The following is a 15,099-nucleotide window of genomic DNA, read 5'->3' as shown; positions in this document are numbered from 1 at the left end:
TCAAAGCGAAGGATGTAAATTCAGGGCATAAACCTTGCTTCTTCTGTTCATGGGGAAGGACAAGGAACACAGCAAACTACCAATGCAGCAAGAGGACGTCCTTAACCTCCGTCATGTGCTCTGGCACAAGGGCCAGACACCAGGTAGCTTGGCTACAATCACGAGGGCGAGAAATTCACTTTTAAAGTTAGGAAGAGCCTGCTGGAACAGGCCAATGGCCTATGTAATCCAGGGGCCAATCACTTGCTGATTCAGATGTGGGTAAAATCCAAAGAGAGATTTTCCTTAACCCTGCGTCAATTCAGCGCGTAATATCAGATTTTTGTAAAGCATAATTGCAAACAACGAGAAAAGCTCTCAGACCCAGGGGGATAAATCAGCACACAACAGCATCAAAATACAGGTCAAGCAAAAGTGTGGATGAGTCCCCAAAAAGGCAGGATTTAAATAAAGTGAATGAATGAAATAATCAAGAAAACAGTATATACATTTCTTTCTATCTATCATCTATCCACCTGTACTTTCGTTCACTAATAAACAGAAATTATACAGAAATCATACTGTTCTATCAGCAGCAAAGCCTTAAACCTTCCACATTTCCTCCCTGCCTGCCACACTATACAGTACCTCAATCCTCACACTCACGGTTTGTGCAAGATGGTGGTGAGCAAGGCGGTAGGGCCCAGTTGGGTGAGCAATGCCAGTGCCTCCAGGAGCTCCTCAGCATCCCGGTCTTCAGCGCTTGGCTCCAGGGCCACGAAGCGGAAGAACTGGGTGTCGCGATCCTGGAAATAGCTCTCCTGCCGCACTGCACAGGGAAGGCGGGTGAAAGCAGGATGAGAATAAGAGCACACAAGAGGATGGGGAGGGAACCTGTGGTCCTCCAGGCACTATTGGACGACACCTCCCATCACTCGATTGCTGGCTATGTTGGCCGGGGCTGATGGGAGCTGTAGTCACCAGCCGCTGGAAGGTCACAGCTTCCCTGCCCTTAGAAAAAGCCAACAGAAGATGTGAAGAGCCCCCGGCCAGGATATCTGTTCCCAGTTGCGCCACCTCTTATAGCTTTCCCTTTCTCCCTGTGACAGGCAGCTATCTGGACAGCGAAGGAGTGCAAAGGGGCATTACAGCTGCTGGGTAAGCCCAGCAGGCACACAAAGAACCAGAGGGTGAGGTAGCCTTGGAGAGCACCCAATCCAGCTCCCTTCTCCAGTGGCAGACCTTGGGGTCTCAAATATCAGCAGTGCCCTGCGCAATGCCAAAATTCGGTGCTCCCCGAGGCTTTCCCTGTGGAAATCTGCTGTCTTCTGCTGAATCAGAGAAAAGAGCAATCTGCAGATAACCCAAACTGCCGTTTGCGTCGATTCAGCAATTCAGATCGGGTTTTGCTGGGGGAAGCGGCGGGGCAAAATTTAGCACCGTGAGCAGCGGGATGCCAAGACTGTCACAGCCCCATTTCTTTCCTCTGGTTGTCTCACCATGAGCCAAGACCCCTTCGTCCACCAGCACCTGGCAGAGTCCAAGGGCCTGGCTGCGCGTCTGTACAGAAAACTCTGCGCTGAGCAGCACATCCACCAGCTCCTTCCCAGAACAGCATTGCCTGGAAGGGAGACATCAAACAGTGGAGAGTTGATGGGAAGAATTCCCACAATCTGCAGCAGAGCTAGATGTGCAAGTTCTGAACTTCATTTTTTTAAAAAAATATATTTTTATTAATTTTCCAATTAAAACCAATTATATCACATTCATTATTTCAAATTATACACATATATATCAATCAAACCGAATATTATGCCAAATCATCTAGAAAATTTTTTTTTGGGTTCCCATGCTTCAAGAAATTGGGGGTTCCTCGCAACCGTCCACTGCCGTCTTTTTTCTTAAGTTCAAATCGTCTCTCCGAGTTCATAATAATCCAGATCTTTCCCTTACAGTCACATAGATGTTTTCCTCTTTCAACCGATTATTTCCCAGCTGCTGAGATAAATGTCAAACAAAGTTTCACAAATGTTCTTTCTCCTGTGTGAGTTAATCAGTCCAGCCTCCCCATAAATCTTCTTGGTCTGGAGCGTCCCTATTGCGTCGACTCTCAACACGAAGCAGCGCCATCTTAAAAAAACTCAAATCACTTTCGTTTTCTCTCATAGATTAACGATCTTTATAAAATTTACAGCTTTTCCAGGCAGAAGAACCAGACCTCACACCATGCAGACTCTTGGTAAATTAATGGATCTCCTTGCCCTATAGCTGAACTTAGCTTCAGGTCGCTGCTCCAATTCAAAGTGCGTCACAACTCATAAATCCTCCGAACGCGTCCAGGCACTCCTCCCATCCAACTAGAGGGGGGCTTTTCTCGTCAGCAACTCCTCATCTTCAAAAAAATATACTCAATAACAACAGTTTATAAAGTTCAACTCACACAGTCTCTTGCTTCTCTTTCACTCCAAACAAGCCAGGACATCACGTCTGGGAAGGTACGAAGTAACTCATATGCAAAAAAATAAAAAAGAAAGACTCGCTTCCCTTATCGCTCCGTCCCCATCAATCCTTCTTCCAGATGAAATACAGCCTTTAACTCCTCACCCTCAGCAGCATAGATTTCTCGGCAGTAAACAGCGCTTCTGCCCCTCCTTCTGAAGTATGTCCATAGATTTAAGCCTAATTATCTTCTTTAATCATGGAAATCCCCGCCATGCAGATTAGCGTCCGGGAGTCCTGGCCCTCGTAAGTGCTTCAGCCCAAGCTCCCCCCACTCCATAAACAGTCGGAGTGGGTCTGGGGGCATCGCGGGCCAGCGGCCCCTCTCCGTAACCCCCGGAGAGGGTAGGGGGTTGACATTTACTCCCCTAGCAACCGCCAAATTCCTTACGAAGGTCAGAGGGATGGAAAACAGGTCCGCCATTCCTGCAGGCGGAAACCGGAACCCGCAAGTTCTGAACTTCAGATTCAATTTCCAGTTTTAAAGATCTAGATCTTCCCTCCCCCTCCCCCTTTCCTTGGTTTCATCTTTTGGTTGTCTGGGAAGGACAAGACAAGACTTAGTTAATTTCTGGAACTCATTGCCATAAGATGCGGCATTGGCCACTGTCTTTAAGGACAATTGGGGGGGGGCTAGAAGTCCTTCCAGTGGCAATTTAGTCATGTACAGCCTCTAAGTTCAGAGGAAAATGCCTTACCTACCTGTAACTATTGCCTTCAGTCCTATTTATGGTTTCCCAAAGTTGGTCACTCTGGGAATGGGTTGTTTGACTACCTCAGGAACATGGAACCTGTAGCCCTCCAGATGTTGTCGGACTCTAACTCCCATCAACCCCAGCCAGCATGATCACTGGTTAGGGATGACCAGAGTTGTGGTCCAACAATATCTGAAAGGCCAAGTTCCCTATCCCAGGACTAGCTGGGCTTTCAGTACAGGATGAATAGCAACATTAGGTCAGTCCAGCCAGCACGGTGTCGTCTACTCTGACTGGCAGAGGCTCTTCTCCAGGGTCTCAGGCAGAGAAAGGTATTTCTCGCCTCTTGTTACCTGGTCCTTTTAGAAAGCAGAGGTGCCAGGTTTGAAGCTTCAACCTTCTGCTGTAGGAGGCAGCTGCAGAGTCACTATCATTTAGTGGGGGTGGGGGAGCACTCATGACAGTTCACTTTGGGAGAAATTCACTTTGGGAGAAATTTCAGGGGCAGCTAATTGGTTTACTCGCAAGAGCCCCCCACCCCCCAGGGGAAACAGCATGCCCACAGACCCTGCAGATCACTAGCCGCCCCTGACTCCTTCTTAGATTTACAGGTAGATGCACACCTGTAAAGCCGGAGGTGGTGCTTGTGATCGCGGATTAGGTTCGGGTACAAGATGACCAGATGTGCACAGAGGAGCCTCCCTGCTCTCTGAATTTTGTTCGATGAAGCCTGTGAAAGAAAATGGCAAGAGCTTGTTCGCTTGCTACAATTGTACCAAACAGCCATTCCACCAACCAGTGTTCCAGGATGGCAAATGTGACCATTTCAAACACAACAAAACAAATGCAGGAACAATTAAATACAAGTATTTATGCACCTATTTATTTGCAGCATGGGTGGGGAACCTCTCTATTGCATGAAGGGGGGGGGGGATCACATTAATGGCTCTGCCCACTTTGCTTCTGGCTCTGTACATCACTGGCACGTGGCCCTTGGAAGGGAATGTGGCCCTTGGCATGAAAAGGTCCCCTGCCCCTTATTCATGGCATTTCTATGCTACTCCGCAACATAGAGCACCTGTGTGGCATAGTGGTTAGTGTGCAGGAGAAGGACCTGGGAGACCAGGGTTCAAATCCACACCCAGCCATGAAGCTCACTGGGTGACCTTGGCCCAGCCACTGTCTGTCAGCCTAACCTACCTCACAGGGTTGTTGTGAGGATGAAATGGGGAGGAGAAGTATGTATGCCACCTTCAGCTTTTTGGAAGGAAGGTGGGATGGGATAGGATAGGGAAAGGAAGAAATCATAGTAGCTTTCAGAAAACAAGACAAAACCACCAAAGTTAAAGCACCAATTTTAAAATGGAGAGACCTGTGTCATATAGTTATTTAAAAGGCCTGGGTGAACAGGAAGGCTTTCATCTGGCACTGAAAAGACCACAAAGATGGAGCCAGCGAGCCTCCCTGGGAAGGCTGCACCGTAACTGGGGTGCCACTACTAAAAAGGCCCTCTCCCTGGTGATTATGGCCTTCGCTTCATTTGGAGAATATTGAAAAGACAGATAAAACAATAAAAAAACACTGAATGCAACCAGTTAAAACCAATTACACTATATTCACAAGGCAACCTGTGTGTCAAAGCTTTGCATAAATGGGAATGTATTTGCTTGGCAGCAGAAGATGAGAGACTGGGCTAGTCAAGCTTCCCCGCTCAGGGTCCCACCAAAGGCGCTGGAATAATGAACCTTCAGCATCTGGAAAGCCCCAAACTAATTTTGGATTTGGGGGAAAGCAGGGAGGAGAGGAAAGGGATGTTATGCATAGTTGAACAAGTTGTCGTTTGCAGAATAATAAATACGCATGAACAATTGTGTCATATTTATAAACACTTGACCTCCAAAGTCAGATATTTTTGTCTCTGGTTCTTTTCAGCCTTCCACTCACTGTTTCATAGAAGCTCAAAGGTTCAGTCCTAAGATATCATCAGTATGGACCTGTTCTTGTTTCCACTGAATACAGAATTTCCTTTTAAAAGCTGATTATTTTGAAGGGGGAATACACGGAAACAGGTTCATTTTAAACTCCCCTGTCAATTTGGTTTTAAAATCTGATTTTCTTCCAACTTGCATCCTGGCTACGATGATTGGTTCTCAGCAAGACATGGATCACAGGCTTCCAGCCAGGCCTCTCAAGTACTTACCAACAGGAGAGGCCTGGAGTCCCTATAAGATTATTAGCCTTAATATTAATAACAAATACCTAGTGTGTCATCCCCTTTAACTGCCACAGCACTTCGCAAACATGACCTTGTTTCAATAATCACAACCACCTTCTGAAGCAGGTGAGCAATAGCCTCCCTCCTATTGGGGAACAGGGTGGGGGCAGGACTGAGTCAGAGAGAGCGGTTTGCCTAGGGACACGTGGCAGATCCTTGTCAAGAACTGAGATTTGAAGAGAGGGCTTTCTGATTTTACAGCCATAAGAACATAAAAATAGCCTACTGGCCCATCTCGTCCAGCATCCTGTTCTCACAGAGGCCAACTAGATGCCTGTCAGAGGCCAAGGAGCAGAAGATGAGCACCAGAGCCCTCTCACCACCTGTGCTTTCCAGCAACTGGACCTGGCAGTTTTGATTTCATCAGGCATCATCCAGCACACCTGCAAACTGATCTTCACAATCATGAGGACTAGGAGCTTTTTTTAAATATAAAAAAGTGCAAACAGAGATTTGTAGCTTCAAATTCCATGGGAGAGACAGGCCTTTTCTACAGCTACACCTGGAATGATCATGTAACACCTTGCCCCTTGAGGTTCATATACTTCTGCCACCAGCCAGCTTCCACTGTCAGCAAAGACCTTTTCAGGCTTTTGCTGCACCACCATGTACTAATGTGATTTCAGTGTGCAAAAGCTCCCATGAACGTGGCATAAGCCTCAGAAAGGTGGGGTGGAAATATAAAATAATAATTGTCAGGGAGTTGTTGCGGCTACTCCCAAGGAAAGACGCTCCAGTCCGTCGTGTCTTTAAAGGTTTTACTGTGCATACTATTTACAGTGCAGAGATAGCAGAAAACTAGTCACTCTCAGAACCTGGCAATGGCGCCCGTCGGCTTCGGGGCCAGCATAATAACTGGGGCACCCCGAAACGCCGCCCCTTTGCCCTGCGTTTGGACGCGCGCCTCAATTCGGGCGCCGGAAGGAACAGTGTCCCTTCTTCCCCTCGCTGGCTGGGACGGTGCCTAGGCCCCGATGCCTCCCTGAGCCGTTCCTCCTCCCCTAGATGGTCAGAGTGGTGCAGGGGCTCCGATACGTCTCTGAGCCCTTCCTCCACCGTCTGTTCCCCAGAGCGTTGCCAGGGCTCTGATGCCTCGCTGAGCCTTCCCCTTCCATTCCGCTTTCCCCTGACCCGCTGCTAATGCTGTCGCTGGACAAAGTGCTGGTCAGGATGCTGGGGGGAGGCTCCCTGTAGGGAGTCCCCCTGACAATGATAATAATTAATGCTTGCACAGATCCCTGAAATACATACACAGACCTGTGTGAAAGGGCACACATCATACAATAAGCCTTTTAGACCTGGGGGGGCAGTATAACCGCCCCCACTTTTAGGCTGTGCTTTCTTTGTCCCTGTCAAGACCGCCGTTTGATATTTACCTGCTTTAGGCTGTGGCCAGGTACTAAGGCTGATTCGCTGTCTGGAAGAGGGGTCTGTAAAACAAAAAGATCAAGGGCATTTCCTTAGTCCATTTACAAAATGAGGAAGGAGCTGTCAGTTGCTTGTGTTAGCCCAGTGCAGAGCCAGGCAGGCATCCTCCATTGCATCCTCCATTCCTCATCCCTGCAAGAGAGAACCTGTCTGGGGGGCAGTTACCAGACTGACGGGATGCCACATGTTAGGTGCCCACTGAGTCACAGTACATCCGAAGGGAAGAAATGCCATGCCCTCCAGCGTTTGACAAAGGAAAACAGGTGCCTTGTCTGACCTTCATTGGGCAAAAACCTGCAGGGTTTGGTAGCCAAGTCAACTGTGGCCAGAATGCTAATGGGAGTTGGCTCTGGGGTGGGAAACATGTGGCTCTCCAGATGTTGCTGGACCATTCCTGACCATTCCCCCATGGTGGCTGGGGCTGTTGGGAGTAGGAGTCCAGCAACACCTGGAGGAGCCACAGGTTAGCTACTCCTGAGCTAGCAGGTCCGTTCACATAATGTTGAGTAGGACTTCCCACATGAATTTGAGCCACATCACATGATTTCACCTGATGTGAAGTCGGAAGAAGCAACATAATGGCACGATGGTTGAGATTCACTAAAGAAGAACTGCTCAGAATGATGATAGTGTCATACTGATAACTTAAGATGCCTGCGGCAAAGGTAGCAGATGAGTATCACACCTGGATATGCAACCTGCCTCCATTAAAAATAAAAAAAATTAAAGGTCCAAAGGGATAATAATAAATAATAATAATAATAGTTTATTATTTATACCCCGCCCATCTGGCTGGGTTTCCGCAGCCACTCTGGGCGGCTTCCAACAGAAAAGTAAAATACAATAATCTATTGAACATTAAAAACCTCCCGAAACAAAAGTTTTGCCTATTTTGATCTGTTTGATCTGTGATGGTGGTCCCTTCACATACATATACATCAGTTGATAAGCATCGTGTGATACTGCTCTCGTCATGTGATGAGCATGCAGGTGCAAACTCATCCTGAGACCCGCAGCAAAGTTTGCCCCATCCAAGAAGAAGCAGAAGGCAAGGGAGCGCCTCCCCTTTCTGAAAATCAGCATGCAGCAGAAACTCACACAGAGTAAGAAAATAGTTGTCAGATGTTGGCCTTGTGACAAATGGTTGGCTGGAGATTAGCTGTGCTATGGGTGTGGTTGGTGGGAATGAGTTTTATATGTAAAATATTAATAAGGATGCCTTTGGGAGATCTTACTGTGTTGGAAAAGTGTTGTCTCATAAATTTCATTTAGTTGCCAATGATGCTTTATATGTGGATTTTTTTACTGCATTTTAGCATTTGATTCTTACTTGTAACCAGTGCTATTTTTCTAGAAAAAGAGGTGCTGGAACTTACCACGAAGACCTCCCTCCCTTGTTCTCTAATGTCAACAGCACTCACCTGAGAGATGGTGGAGCTGAGTTCCAGCAAGTTCCAGCTAAAAAAAGCCCTGCTTGTAACTCTTTTGTTAAGAGAATATTTTGTTTACCTGCTAATCATGCTGCTTTAAATGTGAATCTTATTGCATTTGATTTTCTTCTGAAATTTTATATTTTTCCATTTTGTCATGTTCTATTTGGTGTTTTAAGTTAGGCTGTAAAAGCACTTGGATATTTTTTGGAACCATGTAGAGGTAGAGAAATGATTTAAATGAGTACATAAATAAAGATTATACTTTTAAATAAACATATCTGAAGCTTTATGCAAAATCTACAGAGATTCCCCCCCAGAAATGTAAATCAGTATAAAAATGATTTAAATAAATGGTTTATTATTTACTTAGTTTAATACTGTAGACATATTTGCAGGGACCAACCTTAAGCACAGCCAGACCTACAATGAGGTAATGTGAGGCAGCTAGCCCAAGAAGCAGATTCTGTGTTCCATTACAGATGGAACTTCCTACAAATGAACCAGATTTGCTACACAAACACACACACAACTCTAGTTCAAGTGTTTGCTTGGTCAGAAAGCTCTGGAATTTGGAGTGGTATCATGAGAGAGCCCACAGAAATATTTCAGCCTTTGAGTAGTTTGCCAAGTTACCAATAGTTTCTTGAGAAACTGGCCAGCACAGAGAATACAACGCAAGCCCCAAGAAGCATCTCTCCTGGCCTGAGATAGAGTAACCACTAAACAATATTAAAAATGGAGGGAAACATCCAGGAGGCAAGACCCTCAGAGCTAATTTCTGATGAGAATACAGAATCATAGAATCATTGAATTGGAAGAGACCACAAGGGCCATCCAGTCCAACCCCCTGCCAAGCAGGAAACACCATCAAAGCATTCTTGACATATGTCTGTCAAGCCTCTGCTTAAAGACCTCCAAAGAAGGAGACTCCACCACACTTCTTGGCAGCAAATTCCACTGTTGAACAGCTCTTACTGTCAGGAAGTTCTTCCTAATGTTTAGGTGGAATCTTCTTTCTTGTAGTTTGAATCCATTGTTCCGTGTCCGCTTCTCTGGAGCAGCAGAAAACAACCTTTCACCCTCCTCTATATGACATCCTTTTATATATTTGAACATGACTATCATATCACCCCTTAACCTTCTCTTCCCCAGGCTAAACATACCCAGCTCCCAAAGCCGTTCCTCATAAGGCATCGTTTCCAGGCCTTTGACCATTTTGGTTGCCCTCCTCTGGACACATTCCAGTTGGTCAGTATCCTTCTTGAACTGCGGTGCCCAGAACTGGACACTACTCCAGGTGAGGTCTGACCAGAGCAGAATACAGTGGTACTATTACTTCCCTTGATCTAGACGCTATACTCCGATGCAGCCCAGAAATGCATTGGCTTTTTAGCTGCTGCATCACACTGTTGACTCATGTCAAGTGTGGCGCAGGAAAGGGAACTCTGACCCTATATGCAACCAGGTAAGCCCCAAATGCACGACCTACTTGTCCGTATCTCATTCAGTTACAGAACAATCCTCACTGTGTCTCCTGAATTTCAGTTCTGACAAGGGGAGACACCAGAAGCACATCTTCAGCATCCCAAATGCACATTTCATGAGCATGTGACCACCCAGTTGTAAAGCCTGCTGGGCTCCTCCTGCAAAGCAAGGTTCCGGTGGAGTCGGGCTGACAGTGGTGGGAGGTGCCTCACTATTCCGCTGTGACACTCACGGGGGGGGGGGCTGTTACCTCCATGTCATGTGCTACTCTTGTAGCTTTAGCAAATGTGTGTGCATGTGGCTCTGTGTCCATCTGCCTGCCCCACAACCAGTGGGAAAGAAGTTTGGGTCTCTGTGTTTCTAGGCTTTGGAGTGACACATTCCTGTGGTGGGACTTCTGGCACTTAGGAGCTGCACACTGCTTGCCTACTTACCATCCTCCCTGGGGCTGTACTGATCCCCACTCCCAGCCAGTACCAGGGAATATTTGAACCACCGTCCTTGAGAGCCCATGTGCAGCTGTACTGACCACCCCCTTCTCAGTGAGTGATAGCTAGAAGGAAAGGATAAGCAAGCATGACAGGGTCGATTTGAACCAGTGACCTCTCTGGTATGCTTGTGCCTACTTTGCAGACTGCCCCACAGAATCCCTTTTGCCTTTTGCAGCTTCCTACTTGTGGATCCCTTTCCTGCAGAGGGGGAACGAAAAATGTTCTGTGCGATGGGAGATTTCACCCTGCCACTCCTGAACATGCTGGTGCTTGCTCTTTCCAAATGGTGCTGTGGAAGGTCCCTTGGCCACAGCCTGGTTCTCTGCTTTGTGGGGCATGGCAGTGGGATAACGACGCTCCTCTAGCTCAGCTTCCAGAGGTCAGCTCCTTCCAAGCACATACTGCTGTCCTTGTATTTGTTGGCATAGGTGATATTTCCAGGGACACTGGAAGAATGTCTGCTACTTTTATATAATCCCCCCCCCCGGTCAGGTTGACATCAGACACAGCAACTGTGATTCACTGAGATTCTTGCATTGCAACAGCAGTTCTGGCATTGCAGGGGGTTGGACTAGATGACCACAGGGTGCCTTCCCTACAATTCTGATTCTACAAACTGCTCTGCCAGCATAGCACCAGAGGACCTCTCTCCTCATCTGCAAAAGTCAAGTATGATGCTTACTGCAGTAGGAGCACTTCCAGCTACTGTAAGCTCAGGGGTGATGGGAAGGTGCTCTGCACATGCTCTTAAGACAAGGACGGAGAAGAACCTCAGCTTGAGGGCTAACGGAGCCCTCCATGCCTTTTTATCCAGCCTTCAGGAGTCTGACCAGGCCACACAGAGAGACAGACTCTGCTCCAAGTCCTTCTCGAGTGCCTCGGCATGGCTGCAGTGTGGTCTTAACAGGGACAATGCCTCTTGCTTGCCTGGATGGAGAAAGGTATGCTGAGAGGATGTGTGTGTGCAAAAACCTCTAGGTCTTGCATGGCAGGAATTTGGCCTATTGCACAAAGGTCAAAAAGACATCCTTTTCTCCTCCCACTTTTGCCTCTCATCCAGCCTACAACCAGCATGTGGCGCCCAGGAAGCTTTCCATAAAGGAATATGGCCCCTAGGCTGAAAAGCCCCCCTGCCTTGCTGCAAAACATTCTCTTATTTTCCTGCATTTATTCTAGGCCAGAGCTCAGACAGCAAACATGGGCTCCAGGGCTAAAACGCTAAGCTCACCACACAGAGCTGGATTTAGCTTTGATGAGGCCCTAAGCTACTGAAGGTAATGGGCCCTTTTATATGTCCAGCTTCCTTTGTCAACAACAAATTGTCACTGTTTGTGTGTGTGTGTTGAATGTGGGTTAAACCAGCGTTTCTCAACCGCTGTTCCGCGGCACACTAGTGTGCCGCGAGACGCTGGCTGGTGTGCCGCGACGTGCGGTGACGAGAAGGGCGATTTGCATTGTCACGTGCCTGGCGGCCGCCAATACCCAGCACTAACCCGCCGGGAAGCAATATTTCTCCTCCTCTTTCCCAAATCTCAGTGCAAACGAGCCTGGCGGCCGCCAATACACACCACTAACCTGCCGGAAAGCAATATTTCTCCTCCTCTTTCCCAAAGCTCAGTGCAAACAAGCCTGGCGGCTGCCAATACACAGCGCTGACCCGCCTGAAAGCAATATTCGGCAAGTGTTTCTTACAGTCATAATATAGGGCGGCACAGAGTTAAATTTTTTAACTTTTTTAATGGTGGTGTGCCTCGTGATTTTTTTCACGGAACAAGTGTGCCGTGGCCCAAAAAAGGTTGAGAAACACTGGGTTAAACCACAGAGTCTAGGCTAGGGCTTGCTGATCAGAAGGTCGGTGGTTCGAATCCCTGCAACGGGGTGAGCTCCCGTTGCTCAGTCCCAGCTCCTGCCCACCTAGCAGTTCGAAAGCACATCAAAGTACAAGTAGATAAATAGGGGCCGCTCCGGCGAGAAGGTAAACGGTGTTTCCGTGCGCTGCTCTGGTTCACTAGAAGCAGCTTTGTCATGCTGGCCACATGACCCGGAAGCTGTCTGCGGACAAACGCCAGCTCCCTCGGCCTATAGAGCAAGATGAGCGCCGCAACCCCAGAGTCGGACACGACTGGACCTGATGGTCAGGGGTTCCTTTACCTTTACCTATATGTTATATGGTAATCTATGGACCTAATAGGTATCTAAAGCCATTTGCACATAACAAAATATGTATTTTATCCTAGAATCATAGAGTTGGAAGAGACCACAAGGGCCATCCAGTCCAACTCCCTGCCAAGCAGGAAACACCATCAAAGCATTCCTGACAGATGGCTGTCAAGCCTCTGCTTAAAGACCTCCAAAGAAGGAGACTCCACCACACTCCTTGGCAGCAAATTCCACTGTTGAACAGCTCTTGCTGTCAGGAAGTTCTTCCTAATGTTTAGGTGGAATCTTCTTTCTTGTAGCTTGAATCCATTGCTCCGTGTCCGCTTCTCTGGAGCAGCAGAAAACTACCTTTCACCCTCCTCTATATGACATCCTTTTATATATTTGAACATGGCTATCATATCACCCCTTAACCTTCTCTTCCCCAGGCTAAACATACCCAGCTCCCTAAGCCATTCCTCATAAGGCATCATTTCCAGGCCTTTGACCAGTTTGGTTGCCCTCCTCTGGACACATTCCAGCTTGTCAGTATCCTTGTTGAACTGTGGTGCTCAGAACTAGACACAGTACTCCAGGTGAGGTCTGACCAGAGCAGAATACAGTGGTACTATTACTTCCCTTGATCTAGATGCTATACTCCTATTGATGCAGCCCAGAATTGCATTGGCTTTTTTAGCTGCTGCATCACACTGTTGACTCATGTCGAGTTTGTGGTCTACCAAGACTCCTAGATCCTTTTCACTCTGCTCTCAAGGCAGGTGTCTCCCATCCTGCATTTGTGCCTTTCATTTTTTTTTGCCCAAGTGTAGTACTTTACATTTCTCCTTGTTAAAATTCATCTTGTTTGCTTTGGCCCAGTTGTCTAATCTGTTAAGGTCATTTTGAAGTGTCACCCTGTCCTCTGGAGTATTAGCCACCCCTCCCAATTTGGTGTCAAAGTAATTTGTTTTTTATCTTATATTTTGGAAATGTGCATCCAGTTTTTCTTCCTTTAATTTGGAGGGGGGGCAAGAGAGGGGGAGCCTAAGCTATAGCTTGCTTAGCTTATAGGTAAATCCACCACTGCCGCCACAGTACCATCAGGCCCTATTTTAGCACCTTTCTAAAATCAACACATTTGAGATCAGAGGGAGTGGGCAGACCATGCAGCAGCGGCTGCTCTCTTGGTTCTCAGAAATGCCCTGAGTCTCAGGAAGGCAGCCTCCCTTCCCAAGGTCTCTTGCCAGTTCTCCAGGGCTCCTCATTTCCCCAGCTGTGGAGTACAAACAGCACCGCGCCCCTTGGCGTGTTTACACGGCAAATATGACAAGGGCTGCCATCTGTCAGGAGTTGGAGGAATGCCTCCAGTCCAGACTCGGCAGGTAAGGGAAGAAACACCCAACAGGCTTCAGCAACTGAGCCCAGCAGGCAGGCAGCCAGGGAGGCCCCACATTCTGCCGAAGCCTCATCACATTGCCTTGCTTGCAACCCAGAGATCAGAAGAGCTTGCCGATGCCAGAGTGAGACACCCAGAAAGTCACTTCCCTGCCTTTCCCTGAAGCAATATCCTCACGCATCAAAAAGCAGGCAGAAAAATAAATGGCTTCGTCCCTAAGAGCTTAGCTAATTGATGCTGATATCTTTCACCTGCCCGGTAGTGCATAAAGCAGAGTGCATTGTGATGACCCCCAGACTTTGGAACTCCTTGCCCCTTGATGTACAGCTGGCCCCCACCACTGGGGGTTTCCAAAAAAACACACAAAGGCGTACCTTTTCACCCAGGCTTTTAGCACCTGGGTGCAATGATTGTTTCCTTTCTGCAAATGTTTTTATTGGTTTGTTTGTCGTTCTAATTGTTTATCTACTGCATTTTATTGTGTTCGTTCCATTGTAACCCACTGGTTTTCAACTGGCGGGTCAGGGCCTGATCCAAGGTGGATTGTCACAGCAGCAGCACCATGCAGATGTGACACAAAAACTTAATTAATGGGTTCCAAATGCATGTTTGGGCTAAAGGTGAATCCCAGGTCTGAAAAGGTTAACTACGGTTGTACCCGACCCTGACATCTTTCGTAAAGGGCTAGTAATAAATATGCTAAATATATGCATAGCTCCTCCCCATAGGTTCCAATTCCCACCTGCCCCCCTTGGTCCTCTTTTATCTTCCCTACACCTTTACACAGCCAGAGGTCAGCTTGGTTATCCATAGATAACCAGTAGGTAAAGGTAAAGGGACCCCTGACCATTAGGTCCAGTTGTGACCGACTCTGGGGTTGCGCGCTCATCTCGCATTATTGGCCGAGGGAGCCGCCGTATAGCTTCCAGGTCATGTGGCCAGCATGACAAAGCCGCTTCTGGCAAACCAGAGCAGCACATGGAAACGCCGTTTACCTTCCCGCTATAGCGGTTCCTATTTATCTACTTGCATTTTGACGTGCTTTTGGCAGGAGCTGGGACCAAGCAACGGGAGCTGACCCTGTCACAGGGATTCGAACCGCCGACCTTCTGATCAGCAAGCCCTAGGCTCAGTGGTTTAACCCACAGCGCCACTATTCCACCTGAAAAAGGCCCATCCTGCTAAGATCTCATCAGGACAGGTGCTTTGGTAGCCACTCACATATTACCCCCAAAAGAGGAAATACATCTCCCTCCTGGAAAAGGACACATATTCCCAA

General features: G+C 47.6%; 1 protein-coding gene across 4 annotated transcripts in view; it reads right to left on the bottom strand.

Annotated features, from left to right (window-relative positions):
• Nucleotides 1–15,099, bottom strand: part of RAPGEF3 (Rap guanine nucleotide exchange factor 3) — a 70,642-nt gene that overhangs the window by 40,116 nt on the left and 15,427 nt on the right. For all 4 annotated transcript variants that reach the window (XM_035101408.2, XM_060272134.1, XM_035101416.2 and 1 more), the window contains 4 exons: nt 6,825–6,878; nt 3,797–3,903; nt 1,479–1,600; nt 646–808 (listed from right to left, as the gene is read on the bottom strand). In XM_035101408.2, coding sequence (XP_034957299.1) covers nt 646–808; nt 1,479–1,600; nt 3,797–3,903; nt 6,825–6,878 — 446 coding nt within the window. The remainder of the gene's footprint in view (nt 1–645; nt 809–1,478; nt 1,601–3,796; nt 3,904–6,824; nt 6,879–15,099) is intronic.

Source organism: Zootoca vivipara, chromosome 2 (genome assembly GCF_963506605.1).
Source record: "Zootoca vivipara chromosome 2, rZooViv1.1, whole genome shotgun sequence".
In the NCBI taxonomy this organism is placed as follows: domain Eukaryota; kingdom Metazoa; phylum Chordata; class Lepidosauria; order Squamata; family Lacertidae; genus Zootoca; species Zootoca vivipara.
This window is presented reverse-complemented; position numbering and strand designations above follow the sequence as displayed.